We start from the raw sequence: 24,924 nt of genomic DNA, 5'->3' as shown, positions 1-24,924 counted from the left end.
GAAGAGTAACTGGAAGAGGAAGTTGGTGTGGGAGAGAGTGGAATTATAGCTGACTGTAATTAAGAAGAACTGATTTGTAGAAAGATGTAGAGAAGCTAGCTGTAGAACCCCAGGATTATGCAGACAGAACTTCTGGCAGAGAGCCAATAAGCCTTTGGATGGGAATACTATTAAGAACTGGACGAGAGGCCATTTGTGTTCTGTTGCCTACATCCTGTCCATGTCCTAAGACTACCGGAAGCTAGGTTTTTTTGTTTGTTTGTTTTGTTTTTTGTTTTTTTTGAGACAGGGTTTCTCTGTATAACCCTGGATGTTCTGGAACTCACTCTGTAGACCAGGCTGGCCTCGACCTCAGAAATTTGCCTGCCTCGACCTCCCAAGTGCTGGGATTAAAGGTGTGAGCCATCACTGCCCGACTCAGAAGCTAGGTTTATTGGTAATAAACTAGTTAATCTGGGCAGGATATTTCAAGGCATCCCATTATTCCAGCTGTGGAATAGGTACTCCTGGCTGCTTTAAACTAGTTTTATAGTGATATCTGAGAGCAAAAGAGCAGAGAAGAAGGATTTGAAAAGTAATTTGGTTAGAAAAGGAGCATGTTTAAAGTTAAAGGTAAAGAAAGCAAGGTGTTTGAAGAAATTAGGCTCTTACAAAGAACCCAGGGCGTGCGCGTGCGAGTGTTCTGTTGGGAGACAGTGCATTGAGGAAGCATTGAAGTCCTGGGTTCTATCTTCAGCACTGCATAAAAATAAATTGTGTATGGTGGTACAGCCTATAATCCTAGCACTGGTGGGATGTGGGATAGACAGGAGGTCTAAGGGCTAAAGTTGACCTGTAAGACCCCCTTGCCCAAGGATGGATAACTTCCTAGAATGCTGGGGGCTATTGTTCATGTAAGATAGCAAGTCATATGTTTTCACTTCAGTAAACATGATTGGTTGTTCCCAACTGCACAGGATGTACTTGGTCACATGTAGGCAGGAATATGTCAGAATATGTCAGAATATGTCAGAATGTATGCTTGCTCCCAAATGGGCAAAGGCAGAGAGATGCTTGCAAAGATGACTAAGAGACAGTGGCCTTCCTTGTATGTGGGTGACACCGTCCCATGGGCTGTGTTCCAAACTGAAAAAGGGAAACAGGAGAGATCCCACGACCACAGGCGTTCTCTCCCTCCCTGCTCCTTTTCCTCAGTATCATGAGTGGTTCTGCTCTGCCAGGCCCCCAACATGATGGACCGAAACATCCCTTCAACTTCACATGCGTTCTTTTTTTTTTATCATAGTGAGTCAAAAGTAAGTAATAAGGCTATTATGTGTATAGGGCTCCGATAGGAAATATTTGAAGGGAGTAGACATTTCTTCCAGAGGTTTGGGGAAGGAGAAATATAGGAACACATGTTTCCAAGTGTTGCTTTGCTCAACTTTAGTTTTCTTTCAAGGCAGATAGGACTAGTAAGTAGAGTGACAGTTGGTGAAAACTCTAGAAAGCAACAAGAGGGGCAGGAAGAAGATGGAACATTGAGGCACGGATGGGGAGAAGGGCAGAATGGGATCATGGGTATTAGTTTAGCTTTCTTCTTTCTCTGTCGACGAGGCAGCTCCAGTTACATGTTAATAGTGAGCCTGGCTTTGTACTAGATTTTTTTTTTTTTTTTTTTTTTTTTTTTTTTTTTTTTTTTTTTTTTTTTTTTTGGTTTTTCGAGACAGGGTTTCTCTGTCTAGTCCTGGCTGTCCTGGAACTCACTCTGTAGACCAGGCTGGCCTTGAACTCAGAAATCCACCTGCCTCTGCCTCCCAAGTACTGGGACTAAAGGCGTGGGCCACCACCGCCCGGCTGTACTAGAATTAAAAGAAGGGAATTCTGAGTGAGTCCAAAGTTAAGAGTGTGCTATGGAAGGATGTTTTATTCAGCCATAGGTAAGTGAAGGAGAGGTGTGGCTTGTCATCCCATTCTGGGCAAAAGGCCTCTTACAGCTACTCAGGTGGAACAAGAAGGGCCTAAAACAAGGGTGTCATGGTATTACCCACTCCCTCCCCAGAGCTGACCCTATGCCTCCTACTCTGGTAAAGGTAAACTTATAGATGAAATTCCCTTTAGAACAAGTTTCATCCAGTCTGAAGTCAAATCTGTGTTCTCATACTTCTTTTCTTCTGGTCCGTCTTCCATTTTCTGTTTACTTATTTACTTTTTTTTTTTTTTTTGAAAAAAAAAATGTATTTATTTTATGTATGTGAGTACACTGCTGCTTTCTTCAGTGACACCAGAAGAGGATATAAGATCCCAATACAGATGGTTGGGGATTGAACTCAGGACCTCTGGAAGAGCAGTCAGTGCTCTTAATTGATGAGCCATCTCTCCAGGCTTACCTATTTATTTTTGAGGCAGGGTCTCACTAGTATCCTTGGCTGTCTGGCCTAGAGATTGCTATGCAGACCAAGCTGGCCTCAAACAGAAACCCGTTGTCTACCTCTGCCTCCTGAGTGCTAGCGAAAGAGGCATGTACCAAGGTGCCTGACCACCATCTTTTTCTTTTTTAAAGAAGTGTTTATCCATCCTCCAAGACTCAGGTCAAGTTCTAAGATCTACCCAATTGTGGGAGACTAAAATGAATTTGTACTGAAGCATCTTAGAGCTTTGTGTTGAATCAGTCAGCAAGTATCCCATAATCATTTGTCTTGTTTTCTGGCTTTTAGGACCTTTGAGCTTGTATATATCTTGTGTATACTTTACAAAGATAAAAATGTTCCCATTGAATAACTAGACTAGCAGAAAGGATTGCAACTGAAAAAACATTACTTAGGTACAATTCCCATATCTTTGGTCAAAATAGAGACCCTGAGCCTTCTAGAATAAAGCTGGTGTAGTTTTTTCTATTAAATCTTTAATTATACACTAATTTTTGATCTCTTTCAAATTAAAAGGTTTTGGTTTGCATGTGTAGTAATGCATTGCTTCTCAGTATATTACATTTCAGAATAAAGGCCTTATGAAACATCTTGTTATAAGGTAGAATATTGAAAATATTACCCCCACCCTTGTTTTAGACAGTCTTAAGTAGCCCAGACTGGCCTGAAACTTGAATTCCTGATCCTCTTACTTCATCCTGAGGGGGATATTCCATTTTGGGGGTAACATAATTCAAAATAGATGTGTGTGTGGCTCATGTTCAAAGACAGAAATGAAGTAGCTTCTTGGAAGTTTTGGGTTTTTTTGGGGGGGGTAGTTCTGTCATTCAAATTGTTTTCTCTCAAGACCCAAAAAAGCCAAGGCATTGCCAGCTGTGAGTTTATCCTGGGAAAAAAAGAGAGAAAGAGAGAGAAAAAAAATTATTTAAAAGCACGATTGGCTTGATAAAGCACTTATTAGATATCACTGACTTTTTTTTTACATTTATTGTGTGTGTGTATGAATACGCATGTGCATACACACACTTGTGAGGGCAGAGGATTTATGTATTTAGTTATACTGCGCTTATTTTAAGATATTAAAGTGTTTGTTTTTAATAGTCTAGCTGGTTCGGAAAATGACATCATAGTTTTAGGAAAATGAAGTGTGTGTTCATTCAGCTCAGGAGAAGACTGAAGTTCAAGGCATGTACCTTTATTTCTTCATCAAATTCTGCCATAGACTCTATCAACTTCCCAGGCTCCTGTTCACCTAGTGGAAAGGGGTAATCGGTTCCCAGAATGACTTTATCCTAAATGGAGAAAATACAATTGTTTTAATTTTTGTAAATGCGAAAACATTAAAGAGCCTTCCACACACTTAATTTACCTACCATATACACTAGTAAAAGAACATTTCTCGCCCCCCCCCCCAATTTAATAGAAACAGAACTAGTCTAAAATTCTAAAGATTTAAAGGGTCGGTTTCTGTCTTGCTATTTTCTTGTTCCAGCAGGTGTCACTATTAGGTCTTCTAAAGCTTGCCAATCTAGGTCTAGTCCTGTTCTGAGTGTGCTTGTGTACAAGAATGGAGCCCAGAATACAACCTTTGCTGTCACTCCCAGGCGCTGTCCTGGGAGTGTTATAAGGTAGAATATTGAAACTATTACCCCCACCCTTGTTTTTGGTCTCTCACTGATTTGGAATTCATTAAATACACTCATCTGACATCCTTAGGACCACCCACCCTGCCCTCCTTGTGCTTGGATTACAGGCGTGTACCATCACCTCTGGCTCTTTTTTTATGGGTTCAGGGAATCAAGTGTGCTTGTATGGCAAGCACGTACCTGAATGAGCTAGTCTCCACCTCAGCTCACTCCTATTCTAAATAACCAAATTACAAATACTGAAGTATAAAAATTAGGTATTCATTCAATAAAACATGGATATATTCAGATGAAATGAAACATTCTACCTTTCTTATAGTGACATATCACAAGTGACCTGTGAGAAAGTAAAGTTGGAAAGAAATGTATTGGGTTGCCGGGCAGTGGTGGCGCATGCCTTTAATCCCAGCACTTGGGAGGCAGAGGCAGGCGGATTTCTGAGTTCAAGGCCAGCCTGGTCTACAGAGTGAGTTCCAGGATAGCCAGGACTACACAGAGAAACCCTGTCTCAACCACCCCTCCCCCCCCAAAAAAAAGAAATGTATTGGGTTAAGTGGTAGTGTAACTCCTCGTAGCTTTGTAAACAGTCCCTTTGTTAATGTCTCTTCAGTTTCCCCAAATGAAGTGTGGTGGTGTCCTTTCTGCTAGAACTCTCAAAATGAGTCACAGTCTCTTCCAGTCACAGCAAGCTTTTCATCGTTTACTGACTAATGGGTTGATTCCACTGGTTGCAATGTTCTGTTCATCTTGAACTCTGATTGTGTGTGTGTGTGTGTGTGTGTGTGTGTGTGTGTGAGAGAGAGAGAGAGAGAGAGAGAGAGAGAGAGAGAGAGAGAGAGAGAGAGATTGATTCATGGAAGTTCTGATGTATGCCAGCTGGAGGCGCGTGCCTGTAATCCCTGCCTTAAGAGGTGAGCAGATCAGGAGTTCAAAGGCAGCCTGTGTCATATAGTAAATTCCAGCTAACCTGGACTACAAAGTGAGACCCTGTCTCCAAAAGCAATGACCAATATACCAACTAAAGAACTCCAGGAGATCTGGCAAGCTATTACATTGTGTGATGGCTATACATAATAATAATGTGTTATATATTTCAAAAAGTCATGAGAAATGACTTGTAATGTTTCACCATAGAGATATTCTTGAATAGAATGTTTAACCTGATAGATACATTATAAAATTTATACACATATATAAAAAATTATATGATATCATATATTCACATATAGGTATATATAAAATATGTATTTACTGATCACACTTGTGCATGTGCATATATATATACACACACACACACACACAATCTGTAAATATTTCAGTTGATAGTAAAAATCTGACCTGGGCATGTCTTTAATCTTAGCATTAGGGAGGCAGAGGCAGGTGGATTATTTGAGGTCACTCTGGTCTACACAGAGAGACTTTATCCCATGTATATGTAATGTAATGTAATGTAATGTATGTATATGTGTGTGTGTGTATGTGTGTGTGTGTGTGTGTGTGTGTGTGTATGTCTGTATATAATGGTTAGGAAGATAGTTCAGAAGATGCTTGTTGCTCAATCATGAGGAACTAAGTTCAAATTCCCAGTACCTCAGCTGAACATATTTGTGTGTGTGCCTATAATCCCAGTACTGTGAGAGACAAAGACAGGAGGAATGTTGGGCTTGCTAGCTGCCAGCCTAACCAGATTAAGTGAGAGATCATCTTAAGAGAATAAGGCAGAGAGTGATAGAATAGAACACATGATACCTAACACACACACACACACACACACACACACACACACCACAGTTTCAAAGGCCATCTATTTTTAGACTTCTGTATTCATTTATATATGAAGCCAAGCAAATTCATCTGCTGTAGAAGCCCTAAAGACTTAAAGTTATGTCTCTTCACATCTGTGCCAACAGCTGATCTTGTTCTAACTCTCTGCTTGGTATTCACCAGGGGTTCATCTCTTCTTCTTGCTAAAGCTGTTTACATTTCCAAAATACAACATGATTTTAGAGTCCCATGCTTATAGTACTCTCGTCAGCTACATTAGCATGAAGATGAAATCCAGGCATTAATTTTCTAATTAGGAATCTTTCCCTTCCCAGCATGATGGCATTCTCAGATATAAATACGCTTTAAGAAGCAGTCTGTCCTGTTTTAATATGGAGAAAGCAAATGAATCGGAAGTGAAAACCAGTCTTCTAGTCTTCTGTAATCCATCCCTCTGGATTAAGATATTTTCTTGGTTTCTGTGTGTGTGTGTTTGTGTATACATGCGTGTGCATATATATTTTCATATATATTTTCAGAGGGCAATGTTAGGTGTCTGTCCTTGCCTTCCATCTTGTTTCAGTCAGGGTTTTTTTTTTTTTTTCTTGCTGCACACACTATCTGGCTATCTGGCCCTTGAGCTTCTAAGAGCATTAAGATTAAGGATGCTCATGCTACATGTCCATCTGGGGATTTAAAGTCAGATACTCAGGCAATGCACTGCCAAAGCTTTACCTACTGAACCCTCTCATCTTCCCACTCCTTTGAATTGTTTTTTTAATGCTACCTCAGAACATCAAACTCGTGGTTTGGAAAATTTAAATTATTATATAGACTTGCTTTCAGCTTCTTTCTATAGAAGTTATACAGCTACTTGTAAATATCTGTTGTTTTAACTTTTCTTACTTATTATCTATTTACATACATTTTATTGGTAACTGTCTTAGTCATTGTTCTATTGCTGTGAAGAGACACCATGATCAACACTTATAAAAGAAATCATTTAATTGGGAGCTTGGTTACATTTTTAGAAGCTTAATTCATTATTATCATAGTGGAAATTAGACAGGCATGACACTGGTGCTATAGCTGATCCACAAGCAGACATACAGAGAGAGAGAGAGAGACAGAGAGAGAGAGAGAGAGAGAGAGAGAGAGAGAGAGAGAGAGAGGAGAGAGAGACAGAGAGAGAGAGTGCTAGCTCTACCAGTGACACTTCCTCTAACAAGGCCTCCCAATCCTTCTAATCCTTTCAAACAGTTCCACTCCTAGTAACTAAACATTCAAATATATGCCAATGGGGGCCATTCTTATTCAACCTCCACAGTAACTTTTGATCATCTCCAGCTTGCTAGTGATTTTATAAATTTATTGATCTTGAAACTGGTCTAGACCCAAGCTACCATCTTTACTTCTTTAGAATTTTTTTTCTTTTTTAAAAATTCATTGTCCTTTGATTCTTTCATTTTAAAATAAATCCAGTTAATAATTATTTAGTCACTTTTTTCTCTATTAGCTGACTCTGCCAAGAATAATTATCTGAACTGGTCTTTTGAGAAATCTTCTTCTGAGATGGTTGGAATATAACTTCGACACACATGCTTATAAGCAGCTTGACAACTGCATAAGCAAATGTGTAAGTGAATTGAAGGAACAATTTCTTTAATGGGAATATGGCTGGAGAGATGGCTAAGTGGTTATGAGCATGTGTTGCTTATTCAGAGGACTTGAGTTCAGTTCCCAGCACCTATCTTAGGCTGCTCACAATGACCTGTAGCTTCAGCTCCTGGGGATCTGACTCCTTTTTTCTAGCCTCTACACACATTGCACTCACATGCACATAATATGTATGTATATTTAAAACCCAGCATAAAAAATGTTTGACTGTATGAAAGAAGTAATCCTGGTGTAATTAGTTCTGAATTATTAGGTACATGAGAGTAGAAATGAAAGTCTCTTTAATTTGGAGTTTTTGTTTTGAGGGAAAAGATAGCAGCAGGGAGGAAAATAGAGGAAAGAGATTCCTCAAGCTTTGTGTGGTTCCGCACAAAAGAGATCTCTACTTCATAGATGCACGCTAAATACCTGAGTTAACAATACTTTGAAAACTTGCTGCGTTTGTCATTGGTCATGCTTGTTAATACTGATCATCAACTGAAAGCATCTAGACTCCCTCCCCATACATGTCTGTAAGGGATTTTTCTAGATCGGACTAATCAATGTGAGAAGACTCACCCTGATTAAAGATAGCACTATTCCATGAGCTGAATAAAACGGAAGAAGCAAGCTGAGCATCAGGATTCATCTCTTTCTGCTTCCTGACTGTGAATTCAGTGTGAGCAGCTGCCCTCTGCTCTTGCAGCAATCAGTGTCTTCCCGGTTACGATAGACTAAACCCTTGAACTGTGAATCAGAGTAATTCTTTTCTTCCTTAAATTGTTTTTGTCAGATATTTTATAACAAGAAGAAAAGTCACTAATTCACTTGTTTTCTTATAGCTGCAATTTGCCTATGTGTTATGAATCATAGGACAAATCTTAGGCTGAGGAAGCCTAAGCATGGCCTTTCCTGGACAACTGCTCTGCTGTCCATTGGCCTGAGCTCCCTGGGATACACAGACTTTTATGGTATGTTGGGTTCTCATCACATTTGCTCTTGGATGCCCCAAAATTAAACTTTAAAGAGTCTGTTTCCTTGGGATCTACTAAGATTATAGAGCAGTTTCCTAAGATATATGTCTGACTATGCCAATGTGACATTTCACATCTACTGTATTTTAGAAAGTCCCCATGTAAAGCTTCTGTGAGAGCCAGCTGTGGTGGCCCAGACCTCTAAACTGAGGCAATTGAAAATGATTCTGAGACAGAAAGTATAAGAAAGAGGGTGCCAAGCTGTTCAAGAGTACAGAAATAAAACTGAACACAAGCAAACAAGCAAGTGAGTGTGCATGTGTTCACCTCTCTCTGCTCTTGATTGTGGTTGTGATGTCATCACCAGCTCTTGCCTTGATGTCTCCACAATGGTGAACTGTAACCTGGGACTGTAAACTGAAATAACCCCCTTTTTCCTCTATGCTACCTTCTTGTCAGGGTATTTTACCACAGAGACAGAAATGAATTCAGAACATCACTGAGCTAACAAGTGCTAAAACTATGACTTACTCTCTCATGATCCATTTCTTTCTGAAGTGAGAGTTAGAGCCTCTCAGTAGGCTTACAGGCATTTAAACAGGCTTTCCCTCTTTTTATTTGTTTTTACACTGCAGGGCATTAGAATACATTATTTGTCCAAGTTATTTGGAGATATAAAATAAATGTAAATGTCAAGTTTGGTGAGAATCAGGCAGGAAACCCTTTTTGTATTTAGTCATGTTAGAAATATTTCTATTAACATGCCATATTCTACTGCCTGCAATAGCCCTGGAAATACTAAAACCTTTCTTTGATGATAAAGACCCTTTTCATTATCTGAGTTTGGATTTCCAGAATCTTTGTGAAGCCATATTTAGAAGCTTATATCTATGATCCTAGCACATCTATAGCAAGAGATGGGAAGTAGAGACAGAATAATTGTGGGAAGATGGTAGGCTAGCCTGGTATATGCAGCAGTAGTAAGACTGTTTATAGATAGGTAGATGGCAAGGACTGACACCAGAGGTGGTCTTCTGATCTCTAAGTACCTACCTACACATACACACACACACACACACACACACACACACACACACTTGGATGAAGACATGTAGGATTAAGTACTCTTGCAGAAATTCTTAGTAGAATCAGAGACGTAAGAAAATGTATTGTTGAGTATTTTTAAAAAATCTTTTGCTGCTGTTTTAATTTTTACTTTTATATTTTTATGGCTTTTTTTTGAGCAAGAGAGAGAAAATTTAAAGTTGGTTGTGTAGAGAGGTGGGGGCAGATCTGGAAGATGCTGGGGAAAGAGGAAATAATCAAAATCTATTGTATGGAAATATTTTTAAAATAAAATAAAAAGGGAAAATTATTATACCCATCCAACAGAAACAGCTTGTTTAGAACTATTTAAGGCCAGAAAATAATAATAACCCTTGCAAAATTATAAATAAAAAATCTAAAGCACAACTATGATGGAGTTGAGGAATGCTTCTAGAAAATAAACAAAATAAAAAATAATTGGGCGTCTGAGGGTTTCGGTATTCCCTTTGAATAGATACCAAGGGCCAAGAGTATGTATTTCAGACATCTTACTACCTCGTACTTTCCTTTCCCCTCAAAAGTATCTACCTTGTCAAGCAGCAGGCTGCTGGTCTCCCTCCTGCTCTCCACAAACCATCCAGCTTACCTTTCCTATGACATCTGTCAATAGCTTGAGAGACAGAGGATCGTGAACCAGGGAGTCTGTATAGAAGGAGCCAAGGTATTTTCTTGGGTCAGACGAATTGTCCTGGGCACAGAGATCTGGGCGCATGTTGAATCCATGGGCAATTCTTCCTATGGTGAAGGGAAAAGCACCACCTGCAAGGGAACAGAGGCAGGAGGATTTCAAGTTCAAAGACTGACTGCTTGGGCTACAAATAGATTAAGGGAAACTTTAGTGAGATCTTGTTTAAAAATAAACTCAAGGAGCTGGAGAAGTAGCCCAGTGGGTAAGAGTTCCCACTGCTCTAACAGAAGACTAGGTGTTGTTACCAGCACCCATGAAGGGTGGTTTGCGACTACCTGTACTAGTGCCAGTAGATCTGACACCCTCCTTTAGGTTTCAGAAGGCACCTACACACATATAGCATACAGAGACACACAAAGAGACACAAAAATAACTATCTATCTATCTATCTATCTATCTATCTATCTATCTATCATCTATCTGTTTGATTTAAGACAGGGTCTTTCTGTGTAGCCCTGTCTTGTAACTAGCTTTGCAATTTAGGCTGGCCTCCAGCTCACAGAGATCTGTCTGCTTCTGTTTCCCAAGTGCTGAGATTAAAGGCATGCCACACCACTACCGGGCAACAATAGTATCTTTTAAAGATTAAAAAGAGCTTGGATGTAGCTTGGCAAAGAGCCCATGTGTGAGGAGAGCACATGTGTGAGGAGGGCACATGTGTGAGGAGAGCACATGTGTGAGGAGAGCACATATGTGAGGAGAGCACATGTGTGAGGCTCTAGATTCAATGCTCAGCAGCACTAAAACCAACCAAGCAGATAAACAAATCGATGGGGAGACAGTTCACCTGGTAAAGTGAGCCGCCACGCAGTGAAACCACAAGGACCCGACTTTGTATGCCAAACATATGTAAGAAAACATCAGGCACACACGTGTAATCCCAGCTCTGGGGAGGTGGAAACAGAAGGATGGCCAGGCTTGAATCAATCAGTCTAGCCAAATTGGTAAGCTCTATGTTTAGTGAGAGACCCAGTCTTCTCCTGGCTCCCCCCACAGCCCCTGCCCCAAGACAGGGTTTCTCTGTATAGCCCTGGCTGTCCTGCTCTGGCCTCAAACTCAGAAATCTGCTTGCCCTGCCTTCTGAGGTAGCCATGGTGGCTTTGCACTCTCTAAAATGCCTCTGGTTATTCTCTCTCTACTACCCTAGAGATAGCCACATGGCAGCTTCAAATTTACAGTTAGCTTTTTCTTTCCACATACCATGGATCAGTCCAGTTCTGTGGTTTCAATGCAGCCTTACTCACAGTAAGAAAATAACTGAGAATTGAGATCAAGGGCATGTGTCACCATCACCCAGCTGAAAGACCCTGTCTTAAAAAAAACCAAAAAGATAGATGGCACCAGGGAACAATACCCAACATTGTCCTTGGTTTCCACATACACATACATATGCAAATAAGCCTGCTATCCGTGCATACAAAAGAAAAGACCAGAACCATCTCTCTTTTCAAGTACTGTCCTCTGTCCTCTCCTCTCACACATGCATTCACAGGGAAAAGACATAAGAACCTAGGGAGAAGGTGGCTATCCATGTGCTAGGAGGAAGCCCTCATCAGAAACCAGCCCATTAGTACTATGCTCTTTGGTTGCTAGCCTCAACCATGAGGAGATGTAGCCTTAAGTCACTGAGTGAGGCATTTCCTTAGGCCGGTCTGAACTGATACAAATAGGGTCTCACCTCCGTGTGCAAAGCACACTTTGAGTTTGGGAAACTTCTCAAACACCCCGCCCATGATCATGGAGCAAATGGCCATGGTGGTCTCCGATGGCATTCCTGTAAGAGGAGACAGTTCTATGATTCAGGACTTGGTATTGTAAGCCAAAAGAAGTTTAGTGACAGGTTTTAGTGACAGGAGTGGCTGCAGAACAGCAGCTGAGTTGGGGAATTTTCAGTGATGTAGAACATGGTGCCCCTCTGCTCCAGAAATGATTCAAATGTATACAGGGTATTGCTTAGCTAAGAAAAATCTTCTGAAGGCCCCTATTTACTGTTTCAGGGAGAGTAGTCTAAGAGATCGAACTGACAAAGAGCCTGGCTTTGGTCCTGGTGAGGGATGCTACCATTGGAGGCAGCTTAGCTTGGGATTCCTATTCAGTTGAGGTTATGCACACCTGCCCTTGTAATAATGCACTTGATAACCTAAGGCCTTCACTTGCACATACTATGCATACACACACACACACACACACACACACACACACACACACACACACACATCCCTCTTCAAACAGTAACCTAGCAACCTCAGAACTCCTAGGCCCCCTACCTGCATCAGATTACATCTACTGACATCTTTGAATGATGTTTTAAACTTCCACAGCCCTGGTTACAATCAAATTTAGACTATTTCTATTCAAGTGTATTCTCAACATACCCAGCTAGGCAGAATAGAAGGACCTATCTGGCCTGAACTGGTTGAGGCACATATACAAAACTGTGTCTTTTAGTAACCTATTAGGGAGAATCCTCTATTTATCATCTTATGCCTACGCATAAGATGGGAAGGTATATAATTAAAATAAAATGCATTATGGGAAGAGACATTAGCAGTAAGTGTTACTTCCCAAATCCCACAAGGCAGTGCCACTGACTGTGTCTCAAGATGATCTAGGCTCAGCTCAGGTTGACAAAGAAGGATCTCAGGCAGACAGATAAAAGCTCCCATTGCTCAGAAGCCTGTATTCTCGCTGGCCCAAAGAGCTAATTCCCTTATTTCCTTCAACCTCAGGCAAATGAGGTATCTAGTTACTATCAAAACCTACACTGACCTCCAGGCTCCTTCAGTTCTTTTTAGCTTGTGGCTATGGTGAGTTTCAAAGCCTCTGGGCTCTTCTGGTCCTAAGCTCCTAGGCCTTTCCAGCTTACGTGTTCTTCCTCCCCCTGGACCTTGCAGCTACCTGCTCCCTTTAAAACTGGCCACTCCCCCACAACCCACCCCCACTCTTTTTCTCTCTGCTAGAGATAGAACTGGCAGTTGCCAGTTTGCAGTTCCTCCTCTCTGTCTCCTGAGAGGTAGCCATGGCATCTTTGGAAATACCCCCCACCCCAATGCATCTGGTTATTCTCTACTACCCTAGGGATAGTTACATGCCAGTTTCAAATTTATAATTAACCTTTTCTTTCCACACATCATGGATCGGTCCAGTTCTGTGCTTTCAATGCAGTCTCACTCACAGCAAGAAAATAAACGTGAGTTGATCTGCCATCTTGAACGACCAACTATGCTTCACTCCTAATAAAGTTATCTTGCAAATCTGTATGAGTCCTTACTTTCAGCTCTTTGGATAAGAGGCCAAGAAGTTGGAAGTATCTGGCCTGGCCCTGACTACTTGCCTTCAGTTTTCTTTTCAGTATTAAGGGTCAAACTCAGACCCTTGTGCTTGCCGGGCAAGTTCTCTACCCCTTAGCTAAATCTCCAGCCTCTCTCCTTTCTGTTTTAGATGTGTCGAGCTAGGCTTCTGGCCTAGATCAATAGCTCTTGTCATTTTCTGCCTCTTGGCCTTGAGGAAGTCGTTTGGTGTCCTGGCCTGTGTTATATCACCAGAGGACGTCTTCCTGTCTTGTGGGGCTTTTGTACACTTTTGTAAACAATGACATCAGTAAAGCTCCTCGTTATGACTTCACATTGGAGGTGTTCAGCGAACATCAGTCAGCTCAGTTTCCTCATCTGTGAACTTAGGGTGCTTGTTAGGCTCAAATTCTTCCAGTTAAACAAAAGCCAACTTCCCCAGGAGCCTGTGAAGTCGGCTCTGCTCTACCATTTCCTATCTGTGGTGTCCATTAGCGTACCAGAGCGCCTTCAGATCCCTCAGCGTCACAAGTATCTGTTACACATTTCAGAGTCTTTGCTGGCATCCTGGCTCTTCTCCTCCTGCCTCTTACTCTGCTCTTTCTCCAGCTCAGAAGCTCTCCTCCCTAGCTTCTCATCCTATGGGCCTGCTATTTCAGCTATGAGCTATTTTCGTCTCTCATTTGCCCTCTCTTTGTCTTCATTTTTTGCTCTTCCCTACACCCCCTCTCCTCTCATGGCTAAGTCCAGTATGCTGGCCACGTTCAGCCTGTTACTTTCTCTGTTCTGGATTCTTTCAGACACCTCTGGCTCACAGCTACTTGAATTCACATCTATATTGTTTTCTCTCTCATATCTATAATAATAATTAAAAAAAATCCTTCCCCTCAACTACACCTTGGAGTGGACATGTTGTCAGTTTATACAGTAGTGACGGTTAGTTCCTGGCCATGGGTTATTTAGAAGGTTCTGTGACAGTATCTGGTACATAGGTCTAGTTCACTAAATGTTTACATAATGTTACTGTTGATCCTGCCAAGTCTCTGCTGCCTCTCGGGAGCTAAGGCTGAAAAATTATTGGGTGGATGTGAATTACTTCAAGGGTTTCCTACTCCTAGAAGCAGCCGTTGGTTCATGTCTGATGCTTTAATTGGGAATACAGACCATGTGACTGACCTAGAGCTCCTGACTGTCAATGAGGACTTCACTGTAGGCTCCTTCTGCCCCTTACTACTCTATAAGTACAGATTTGCCTAGCTTCCAGGCCTTCTGAGAATTCCAAGAGCATGGTGGGTTGTATCCACCAGAGGGTGGTTTTTCCAGCAGAGCTTCTGAAGGCAGTGTCATAGACAATACCATTTCCTTCTGGTTCTTTGTGAGTCAACTAATCAGTTGAATGATAACTTCACCCGTGTGTGTGTGTGTGTGTGTGTGTGTGTGTGTGTGTGTGTTTCATTCCTTCTAGACTCTGCTAAGCAGTTACCTGTCAACAGCCAGGAAGGCCTGGCTTACTATAAAAGGAAGGGGTTGTTAGCCCTCTCCTTGCTCTCTTACTCTCTCTGCCCCTTCTCTCTCTGACCCCTTTCTCCCTCTTCTTCCTTCTCCTACTCTCTCTCCTCCCTTCTCAACTCCTCTTCCCATGCCCTAAATAAACTCTATTCTATACTAGGCTGGTATCTCAGGGGGAAGAGATGCCTCAGCATGGGCCCGCCGAGGTAGCCCTTTCACCTCACCATACCTGGCTCTATAAAACATATCCTGCCCCCCCTCCCTTTTTAAATAAAACACAACAGTTTGTTGTTGTTGTAGCCTCACCAGTAGGAGTATGTGTATATGTTGTTGTTTGTTTGTAGCAAATTCATTTGCGATAAAACCTCCATCTTGGAGGGGAAGCTCCATAAGACACGGGATATATATTCTAGGTGATATCTGCAGAGAAGCTTATTCAGATGCATGATATTAAAAGAGGAGTGAAGCATTCCATTTTGAAAGGAAACTCATTCAGACACAAGAGATTCTAAGGGAAGGGAAAACATTTCATCCTACAGGCAATCTGGGCAAACTCAGGAAGTCAGCAACTCTAGAAGTCACTGAAACTGATCATATACACTAGGCCTCTCTCCTAAACATATATAGACTATAAAGACTGCTGAGAGACTCAGATGAGCAGAGCTGCCTAGAAGACGCCTGAAAGACACATACTTAATCAATGGTAGTTGTTGTTACTCTCAATCTATTCATATTTTTCCCCCCTGGCAGAACAGAATTCCATGGATAACAGGAAAAACCCAAGAGTTGGTACTGTGTTCCCAACCCTAGTCCAGCACAAACCTACGAGCCAAGGCAGCCAGTACTTGGCCATTCGTCCGTCCATCTGCATATCCCAGGGATGCACAAACAGAGAGCAGTTCAGCCTCTCAGCCGCCTTCAATAGAGCAATGAGAAAGACGTTATTTGGGGGAGTCTGCTTTTCTACTTCCGCTTCTACATTGATCTGAGTGAATAAGCTTAAATACTTATGAAGTTCCTTCTTGATTCTGTATAAAAGATTCCTTGACAATTTATTCCTGCTTAAAAAAAATAAAAAGGCCGGGCGGTGGTGGTGCACGCCTTTAATCCCAGCACTTGGGAGGCAGAGGCAGGCGGATTTCTGAGTTCGAGGCCAGCCTGGTCTACCGAGTGAGTTTCAGGACAGCCAAGGCTATACAGAGAAACCCTGTCTTGAAAAACAAAAACAAAAAAAATAAATAAATAAAAAAAATAAATAAATAAATAAAAAGGATTAATCATAGGTTGATGAATTTAGCATATTGTTTGGTGAAAAAAAATTACAGGAGATATCCAACACTCATTATGTGTGTGTGCGCATGCATGTGTGCGTGCGTGCGTGTGTGCACACTCACATGTGTGGGGGCCATAGGACAGCTTTGCATGTTGTGTGCAAGGGCTGCTCACTGGGTTTTGAGACAGGGTCTCTCATTAGCCTGGAGCTCACTGGTTTGTCTCAGTTGTGTGACCACTGAGCATCAGGAATCTGCCCATCTCTGTCTGTTTCCCCAGCTAGGGGTTTATGAGTGCATACAGCTATGCCCAGTCTTTTTCTTTTTCTTCTTCTTCTTCTTTTTTTTTTTTTTTTAATAAATATGTATTCTATATACTTAATTGAAGGTCTTGTACTTCCAAGGTAAGCACTTTATTGCCTGAAAATCTCTATAGCCTCCCATTCAAACATTTTGACAAAGAGTAGAATGCTTAAAGTCTAATCTCATACTTCAAATGCAGAAAAATTTTTCCACTGGTGCCTGCATAGTTTATCCTTTTTGGGTGACTGGGGTGGTATCTTTGGAGTCAGGGCAGGAGGGTTCCATCCTCCCCTCTTAGAAACATAGAGCTACAGAAAGTGAGGAAATGAGAGCCAAGCATGAAATGTACACCTGTCAACGCAGGCTCAAAGCCAGCTGAGCAACATAGGGGATTTCAGGTCAGCCATGAGTACACAGAAAGACATCATCTCCAAAACAGACAAATGAATGAGTAAATGAATGAATGAATCTGTGCAGGAAAATGATGAGCCAGGGATTCGTTCTGAAAGGCTAGAATAGGGTAGGCTGGCCTGATCTGAGTCATGAAGACCTTGGACACAACATCGGTGGGGTTTCTGGGTATGTGGGTGCTCTCACTGTCCCTGGGGCCCAGTGACTTTCTGGACACTCTCTCAGGAATGCAAGGAAATCACTGAAGAGCGAGCTCTCAGTGCCATTGCTGTGTAAGTACTAAGATGAATTCTATGGGTTAGTCTGCCTGGATGGGCTGGACTTTAGTCAGCAAAATGTCTGTGTAAGGCCCCTCAGTAGTTTTACTGGTGAGTCTGTTTGTTTGTTTGTTTTAACCAACTCAACACAAACTAGAATTATCTGGGAAGGGAAAACCTCAAGTGAGAAACTGTGTCCATCAGACTGCCAGACTGCCTGTAGGGAAGTCTGTGGGAGTCTTCTTGATTAAGTGATTGATGCGGGCTGCCAAGCCCGCTGTGCAGGTGGTTCCCGCAGGTTGCTTTGGTCATGGTGTTTTGTCATAGCAACAGAAGAAAAACTAGCACAGTGGTGATTAATGTTCGTTCTCACCAAGGTTCCAAGCAAGCTTTCATTAGGATGCTTTCTTTTTAAGTATGTTGGGATACAGGTAACTTGTCCTACCTTTATATGTAAACATTTGTGCTCACCCAGCTGATGGGGTGTGACTTGGGTATGTAAGCATTTTTTAAATGGCACAGTTTTGGATAGCTGGGTTCCTAGATGTGACAGACAAAGGGTAAACTGGAGATCTCCGACTCAGTAGTCTGAGGAGCACAGAGACATAAGCTTTTGAAGGTACAGAAGTTGACTGTGTTCTGATCATGAATGCAAGTTGGAAAGAAAATACTGACTTCTTGGGATGGCGTAGGCATCACCAAGGCACCTGATCATGGTACCCTGTGAGATCTGACTCCTCATTAGGATAAGACTTGATTGAATTCAAATTAATGTGAAAAACAATTTCCTTCTATGTGTGGGGCATGGTAGAGAACACAAAACCACTTATACTCTCAAGATTATAACTAACAATCATGGAGAGCTTGATGTCAATGCTGCTATAAGAATTTTACAACTATTAGGCTGAAGACATGGCTCAGGTAGTAAAGGGCCGGCCGTGCAAGCATGAAGATCAGAGTTCGGATCCTCAGAACCCATGTAAATGCTCGGCATGGTGTCATGTAAATGCAACCACAGTGCTGGGGGTTAGAGACGGGAGGATCTCTGGATCCTTAGCCACCCAGTTTAGTGAAATCAGCAAGCTCCAAGTTCAGTGAGATAACCTGTCTCAAAAAACAAAGGTGAAAGGACTGTTGAGATGGCCCAGTGGCTAAGAGCTACTGTGGCTGCTCTTCCAAAGACCAGCATTGGATTCCCAGAACCCACAGGGTGGGTCACAGTGGTCTGTAATTCCAATCCCAGGAGATTTGAAGGCCCTTTCTGGCCTTTGAGGACACTGTACATGTGTGGTGTATAGACATACATGCAGGCAGAACACCCATACACAGAAGAGAAAATTTAAAGATCAAGTAGAGAGCAGTTGAGGAAGACATTGAACGTCAACATCTAGCCTTCACACACAGAGGAATTTTTTTGTTTTTTCGAGACAGGGTTTCTTTGTATAGCCCTGGCTGTCCTGGAACTCATTCTGTAGACCAGGCTGGCCTCGAACTCAGAAATCTGCCTGCCTCTGCCTCCCAAGTGCTGGGACTAAAGGTGTGCACCACCACCGCCTGGCCCACACAGAGGAATTTTACAGCTGCTAACTGGTTTGATCATTTATGAGACATGCACTCTGTGTGTTACACATGTTCAGAGCCGTGTGCTCATGCTTGCCTCTTTTATAGAGAAGACAGAACCTAAGTAACTTAGTCAGGTCTTGGCAGCTGGTATGTGGGAGAGTCAGACTATCAGGTGCTAATGTTCTGTTTTCCTCAAACAGTCATTTTGTAGCCAAGTGTCTGTTACTAGGCTTATTCACTTAGGAGAGAGGTCTAGGGTCGGGGGGGTGGGGGGGGTGGGGCGTGGCATTTGGATGCTGTGAAGTGCCAGGACTATCTTGAAATGACAACACTAACGTGGCTGTTAGAGACTCTTGCCATTTGTTTGAGCACGTCACTGACGCAAACTAGAGAACACCTAAGCGAGTCAGCCTTGCTAACCAAACAAATAGATTGCTGGCCCAGGGACACTGCAGGTCAACTGGAGTCAGGATGTACTCCTAAATCCCTCAGAGACTGGCATGATCCCAAATAATATAATTGGAGTGATGGATCGGTGGAGCTTGTCAGTCAGATGAAAACGTCGATGCGCACCCCAGCCGCTGCGACGGCTTTCTAAGCCCCTAGGAATTTATAAATCCACTTCCGGTGAATAATAAAAAATGACTTGTAGCTGATGACTCTCTCACACTGTGCTGAAGCAACTCAGATGCATGAGTAAATAAATCCTTGTTCAAAGCTCACTGGAATTTTCAGAGAACATTCTCTACATCAGCTGGGCACATCAGCAGCCGATGTGTTCCCAGCGTTCAGTACTGTGAAGAATATTAAATCTTTAAGAGGCAATCTCACAGGCAACCCCCCCACATGGTGGGCAGTTGCCACAGACACAGACATGGACATTTTTTGAACGTAATTAGAGTCCCATGAATATTAAGTGAATAACTGACAGAGAGCAGAATGCCTGGTAAGTCTGCAAATACCTACTTAAATCAGTCATAAAGGTTTTTGCATTATGATGGAAATAACAGAAAACCATCCCATACCATTATAATTGTGAGGTTTGTAAAGCTGCAGCTGAGGGAAGAAGCATAGATCTTAACTCCTGGTTCCTAGGATGGCTGGTTCAGTTACAGGATGAGAAAGAGAGAGAGAGAGAGAGAGAGAGAGAGAGAGAGAGAGAGAGAGAGAGGCAGAGAGGATCTGAACCTGGGCACTTCAGAACTGGGTAGTGCCATTTTGAAAACACATTTTAATGTGAAATATTTTAAATATAGAAACTATAAACAATAACACAATAAATAATCATATACTCACCATCTGAGCTTATCAAATTCTAACTTTTTCCTGGCTTTCTAATCTATACATATAAAACCTCTATCTACTTATCTATCATTTATTTATCACCTATTTATAGCTCATCTGTATATTATCCACCCATCTATTGATATATCAATTTATTTTTGTTTCTTCCCCCCTCCTCTTTCCTCTTCTTCCTTCTTATCTGTTTCTATTTATTTTGAGAATTTTGAGACAGGATCTTGCTACGTATCTCAGACTTGTCTGAAATTCACTATGTAGCCCAGGCTAGCCTCCACCTCATTACCTTCCTGCCTCAGTCTACTGAATGATGAATTACAGGCTGTGCCTTTATACTCAGTTTCATTATGTATTTTTATTATGTACTGTCAAAATACATGTTTGGCTTCTAAGGTCCTTTGTTTGCTTGGGTTTTTGGTTTTTCAAGTCACAGTTTCTCTGTGTAGCCCTGGCTGTCCAGAAACTCACTCTGTAGACCAGGCTGGCCTCAAACTCAGAGTTCCACCTGCCTCTACCTGAGTGCTGGTATTAAAGGAGTACACCACTATGCCCAGCTTCTTCCTAAGGTTCTTAATCGAGGACTGAAGAATAAAAACATGTCAGTACACTGGAATATTCTGCAGGTTTTTTTTTTTTTTTTTTTTTTTTTAAATCACCCATTAAAGTAATCTTCATTGGGCTGGGGAGTTAGTTGGTTCAGGGGTGTAAATGCTTGTCACACATGTGTGAGGACTAGAGTTTATATTCTCAGAACATGTGTGTGGCATGCATAGTTCTGTTCATGACTGCATGTGTGTGGGCATACACGTGTACATACGTGTGATGTATCGCATCCAGCATCTTCCTCCATAGCTCTCCACCTTATTTACTGAAGCGGAGTCTCTGGTTGAGCTTTAAGTCTGCCTGTTCCAGCCAGTGCAGCCAGCTCATCCCAAGTATTCCCCTGTCTCCACCTCCCTAGTACTGGGATTATAGGCAGGCCGTGCCTACCTGCCTTATATTATATTACAGATATGTAAAGTTTTTGTTTAAATGAAAAGACACAGTGACAGTGGTTCCTGTCTTTGGCTGGAATGACTGGTGCGTTTATTTTTCTTTTTATACCTTTTGTATTTCTACAGTTTCTCTAAAGTTACTTCATATTTTTGAAAAATATTATTTTTTTTCCATAGCAAAAAGAAAAGTGTGTGTGTTTGATTATGAAAGGTGCTAGCGATGAGGATAGCATTTAGGCTTCGGGGTAAAATGTGATCCAGGAAGAGAGATTTCACATGAGTCACCTCAGAGCAGGCCTTGGAAGTGTCCCCTCTGTGGAATGGCACCCTCGTGGGAGGATTTTTGGTAGGTTTCCACATCTCCAACCTACATCTAAAGTCACTGGCCTATTGTCTCCTGCCCCCTTTTCCTGGGGGAAATGGTTCCCTCTTGGTCCCCCACCGCCCAAGGCTGTGTGGCTTTGCACTGGCCGAGTGAAAGCATCTATACTCACAGTGTAGATTGGGAAGAGTTCCGGGTCATTCAGGTCCCACATGTTGATGTGGGAACCAATCTGGATTCCTGGAAATCCTAAATCCTTCACACAACGTTCCATCTCCTCGACGGCCAGCTCCGGGGCTTGCATAGGCAACGTTCCCAAACCCACAAACCTTCGAGGGTATCTGGCAACGGTGGCAGCTAGGTCATTGTTTAAAAACTTGCACAGTTCCAAAGTATCCTTAGGTTTGGCCTGGTGAAAAGGGAAAAGGTTCCATGCCAGTCAAAACCTACTTGGTTAGGTTCGTTCGTTCTAAACAACATTGCCTCGTGGCTGAAAATATTCACCCTTCGTAATGATTTTATGCCTTAGGAAGCTGAGGCACGGACTGAGACTCAGAGTCTGTGAGACCAAAGAAAACTGCCAGGATGCTGCTGGTTAATTAGAGTGGACGCCAGAAGCGTCTCTTAGCCTGATGTGCTAACTACTAGGCTGCTCCAGCTTAGATGGGGAATGAGGATGAGCCACTACCAGCAGCAGACAGACCTTGAAGACCTTCCCAAAGTCTGAAGCTACCATCAAGATATCTTGTCTTGGCTCCTTGAAGGATGCCAGCCCTACTTCCATATGGATCCTGTCCTCATCTGTCCTCCCACCCCCTCCTGTTGACACTGTGGTAGATGGGCTTGATCTTTTTCTTCTGCCATTTCCCACCCCCTTCATTAGGATATAGTGAATCTCATATTTCCAGCGTCTACACTACCAAGGTTACAGACTCAAATGCGACTATGCCTAGTCTTTAAAAGTGGGTTCCAGGGTCAGAACTCAGGACCTCATGCTTCAGCAGCCACTAATCCATCTTACCCACTGAACCATTTCTCAGGCTCCCAAACCTACTTCTTTATGTGGGTTCTGGGGATTGAACTCAGATCTTTGCTCTTGCAAAGCAAGCACTTTATCTCTCCAGACCCCACACTAAGGTGTCAAGACATTTTATTTTGTGTAGTGATCTAATCAGAAGCATAGAGAATCCAGTGATTCCTGCTGGACTTGTGAGGTTATGTGGAGAGTGGGCAGTAGCTGGATTTCTTCTAAATCACACGTCAACCACAACAACTACCATGTTAACACATCCTTAGCTCTGTACCAAAAGTTACCTTTTCACCCCATGTCTCAGAATCGGTCCTGAAACTCAGTACTTGAGAACAGGTGACTTGTGGGAAGGAATCTAGGACTTCCCTTTTGTAGGTTTCCTTGGGAGGCATAATGCTCAGGTTTGGTCTTGCTGTCTATTGTATTGCTAAGTGCGGGCCCCTGCACCTGGATTCTGCCTATAGATCTGTGACCCTGCCCCCAAGTTATTTCTGACTGGTGAATAAAGATGCCAACAATCACTATCTGGGCTGAAGAGACATAGGTGAGGCTTAGGTTTCCCCAGGCTTGGGGTCAGAGAGGAACCATGAGGAGAAGAAGGTGCAGGAGGAAGAAAAAGAAGCTGCCATGGGTTACGTGAGCCATAAAAACATGGTCCTGAGGGCTGGCCAACTAGAGTTAAGAGCAGCCCAGGTGAAACATAGTAGGTAGTAATAATTTGGGATCATTGATAGGAAAGTAGATTCTAATAACATAGAGGGTAGGTATCTGCCCAGCTCTTGTGCTGTTTAAGGGTTATTGTAAATACAAAGGCTGTGCGTGTCTTTTATCCAGGAACTAAACGGTCAAAGGTGGGGTAGAAACCGAAGGTCTGGGTTAAATCATTTCCACAACAGAGTAATATAGCTGGCCATTATAATCCTGCTTGAAAATTCTTACCTGTGAGTACATTGGCTTGTCAGCAATTTGGCGAGGCATTAATTGCAGGGGTGAGTTCAGACAGGTAAGCTCTGGTGGGTCTCATTCTACAACTGAACTGTGGGGTGAATCTAGATGTGGGCCTGATAGCCACATACAGGCTACTGTCCTGAAGCAAGCACTGGCTAAGGAGGCAGTCTCAGGGAGAATATGCTACCGACCTATAAAGGAACTAGTGGCGGTGGAATGTGACTCCAGCCACGCTGGTGGGTAGAGCGCCTTCTTAGCATGTAAGCCCTGGGTTCCAGCCCTAGCACTGCATAAACTGGGCATCGTGGGACCTATCTGTGATCCTAGCACTTGGGGGATAGGGGCAGGCAATCGGAAGTTCAAGGCTATCTTTAGCTACAAAGCAACTCTGAAGCCATACTGGGCTACAGGAGAGCTTCTCTCAGAAACAACCAACCAAAGAAAGGGAGAACCATTAGGGGAGAGATGGATGGGACCGATTCCAAGATGTAAGTCATCTGTCATCTTCTGGGGAGCTGGACAGCAGCCCTCACCACCAGGGAGATGCTCTGAGGTTTCACACTCACCCAGTAGCTAAACATGACAGGAACTGTGGAAAGGGCTTGCACTGTCACTCCTAGAACACAAGGAAAGACACCTGTCAGGAGAAAAGCCTTTACTCCAGCCCAAGCTGCTGTCTCTCCCTCACTGCTCCCCCCTCAGGCACTCTCCGTTGCCCCCATCCTTGCCTCTGCAGAGAGGAGAAAGTTGAACGAAATTGGACCATCCAAGAAAAATGACCTGGGTCTATTTGCCAAGATTTTCTTTTACCCTCCTTGTGGCAAAATGTTTAGGCAAGACATTTCTCCACCATTAAAAAATCAGCATATGTTAATTATACACATATTATATGTATAATCCAAATTGTGTCTTGATCATAGTCGCCTGTTATCACTTTCCCCCGTCCCACTCCCAGCCAGCTCTTCTACTCTTTTGCCATTTTTTTCTCCATCTTTTTTTCTGGTCTCCATTGAACTTCTCCCCTACCCCGACCCTGAGCTTTCCATTGTAGGTCATACATGGCAAGTATGTGAGTCCCTTAACTGGGCTCCTAGATTAGCCTGTTTAAAGTCTCATGGTCCTCAGTCCCCAGGGCTTGGCTCCAGAGTCTAGGATCCAGGAATCTTAAAATCTGCAATCTGAAGAGGACCTACCTCTGAGGTCATTGTAGGAACTGAATGAGTTAATTTGTGTCAGGTGCTTAGAACTGTGTGTAGTGGTAAAGACCATACTCTTTGAAAGTGGGTCATGACTATTGTCTCAAAGACAGTACTTGGGGTAGATATACAAAAGCAAAGCAAGCAAACAAACAAAACAAAAACCAAAGGAGACACATGTGCTTCTGTTGCAGTCATAGATGTCAATTTCTGACTCCAGTCAGCCAGGTCACTATTTTCCTCTTGAGAGGGTGGGCCCTTGCTCTCTCTTTACATTTACAGTGATT

General features: G+C 42.6%; 1 protein-coding gene across 2 annotated transcripts in view; it reads right to left on the bottom strand.

Moving 5' to 3' along the window:
* Positions 1-1,879: 1,879 nt before the first annotated feature.
* Acmsd (aminocarboxymuconate semialdehyde decarboxylase) overlaps positions 1,880-24,924 on the bottom strand; it is a 35,631-nt gene continuing 12,586 nt past the window's right edge. The window contains exons 4-10 of one of the 2 annotated variants that reach the window (XM_034512797.2): positions 24,008-24,057; positions 21,636-21,872; positions 15,865-15,958; positions 11,922-12,017; positions 10,142-10,314; positions 3,602-3,700; positions 1,880-3,294 (exon numbers count right to left, since the gene is read on the bottom strand). In XM_034512797.2, coding sequence (XP_034368688.1) covers positions 3,232-3,294; positions 3,602-3,700; positions 10,142-10,314; positions 11,922-12,017; positions 15,865-15,958; positions 21,636-21,872; positions 24,008-24,057 — 812 coding nt within the window. In that variant the 3' untranslated portion in view covers positions 1,880-3,231. The remainder of the gene's footprint in view (positions 3,295-3,601; positions 3,701-10,141; positions 10,315-11,921; positions 12,018-15,864; positions 15,959-21,635; positions 21,873-24,007; positions 24,058-24,924) is intronic. The other variant, XM_076941076.1, reaches the window with a different exon arrangement.

This window comes from Arvicanthis niloticus, chromosome 10, assembly GCF_011762505.2.
Source record: "Arvicanthis niloticus isolate mArvNil1 chromosome 10, mArvNil1.pat.X, whole genome shotgun sequence".
NCBI lineage: Eukaryota > Metazoa > Chordata > Mammalia > Rodentia > Muridae > Arvicanthis > Arvicanthis niloticus.
Note: the sequence above shows the minus strand (reverse complement) of the source record. Positions and strands in the feature narration are given on the sequence as shown.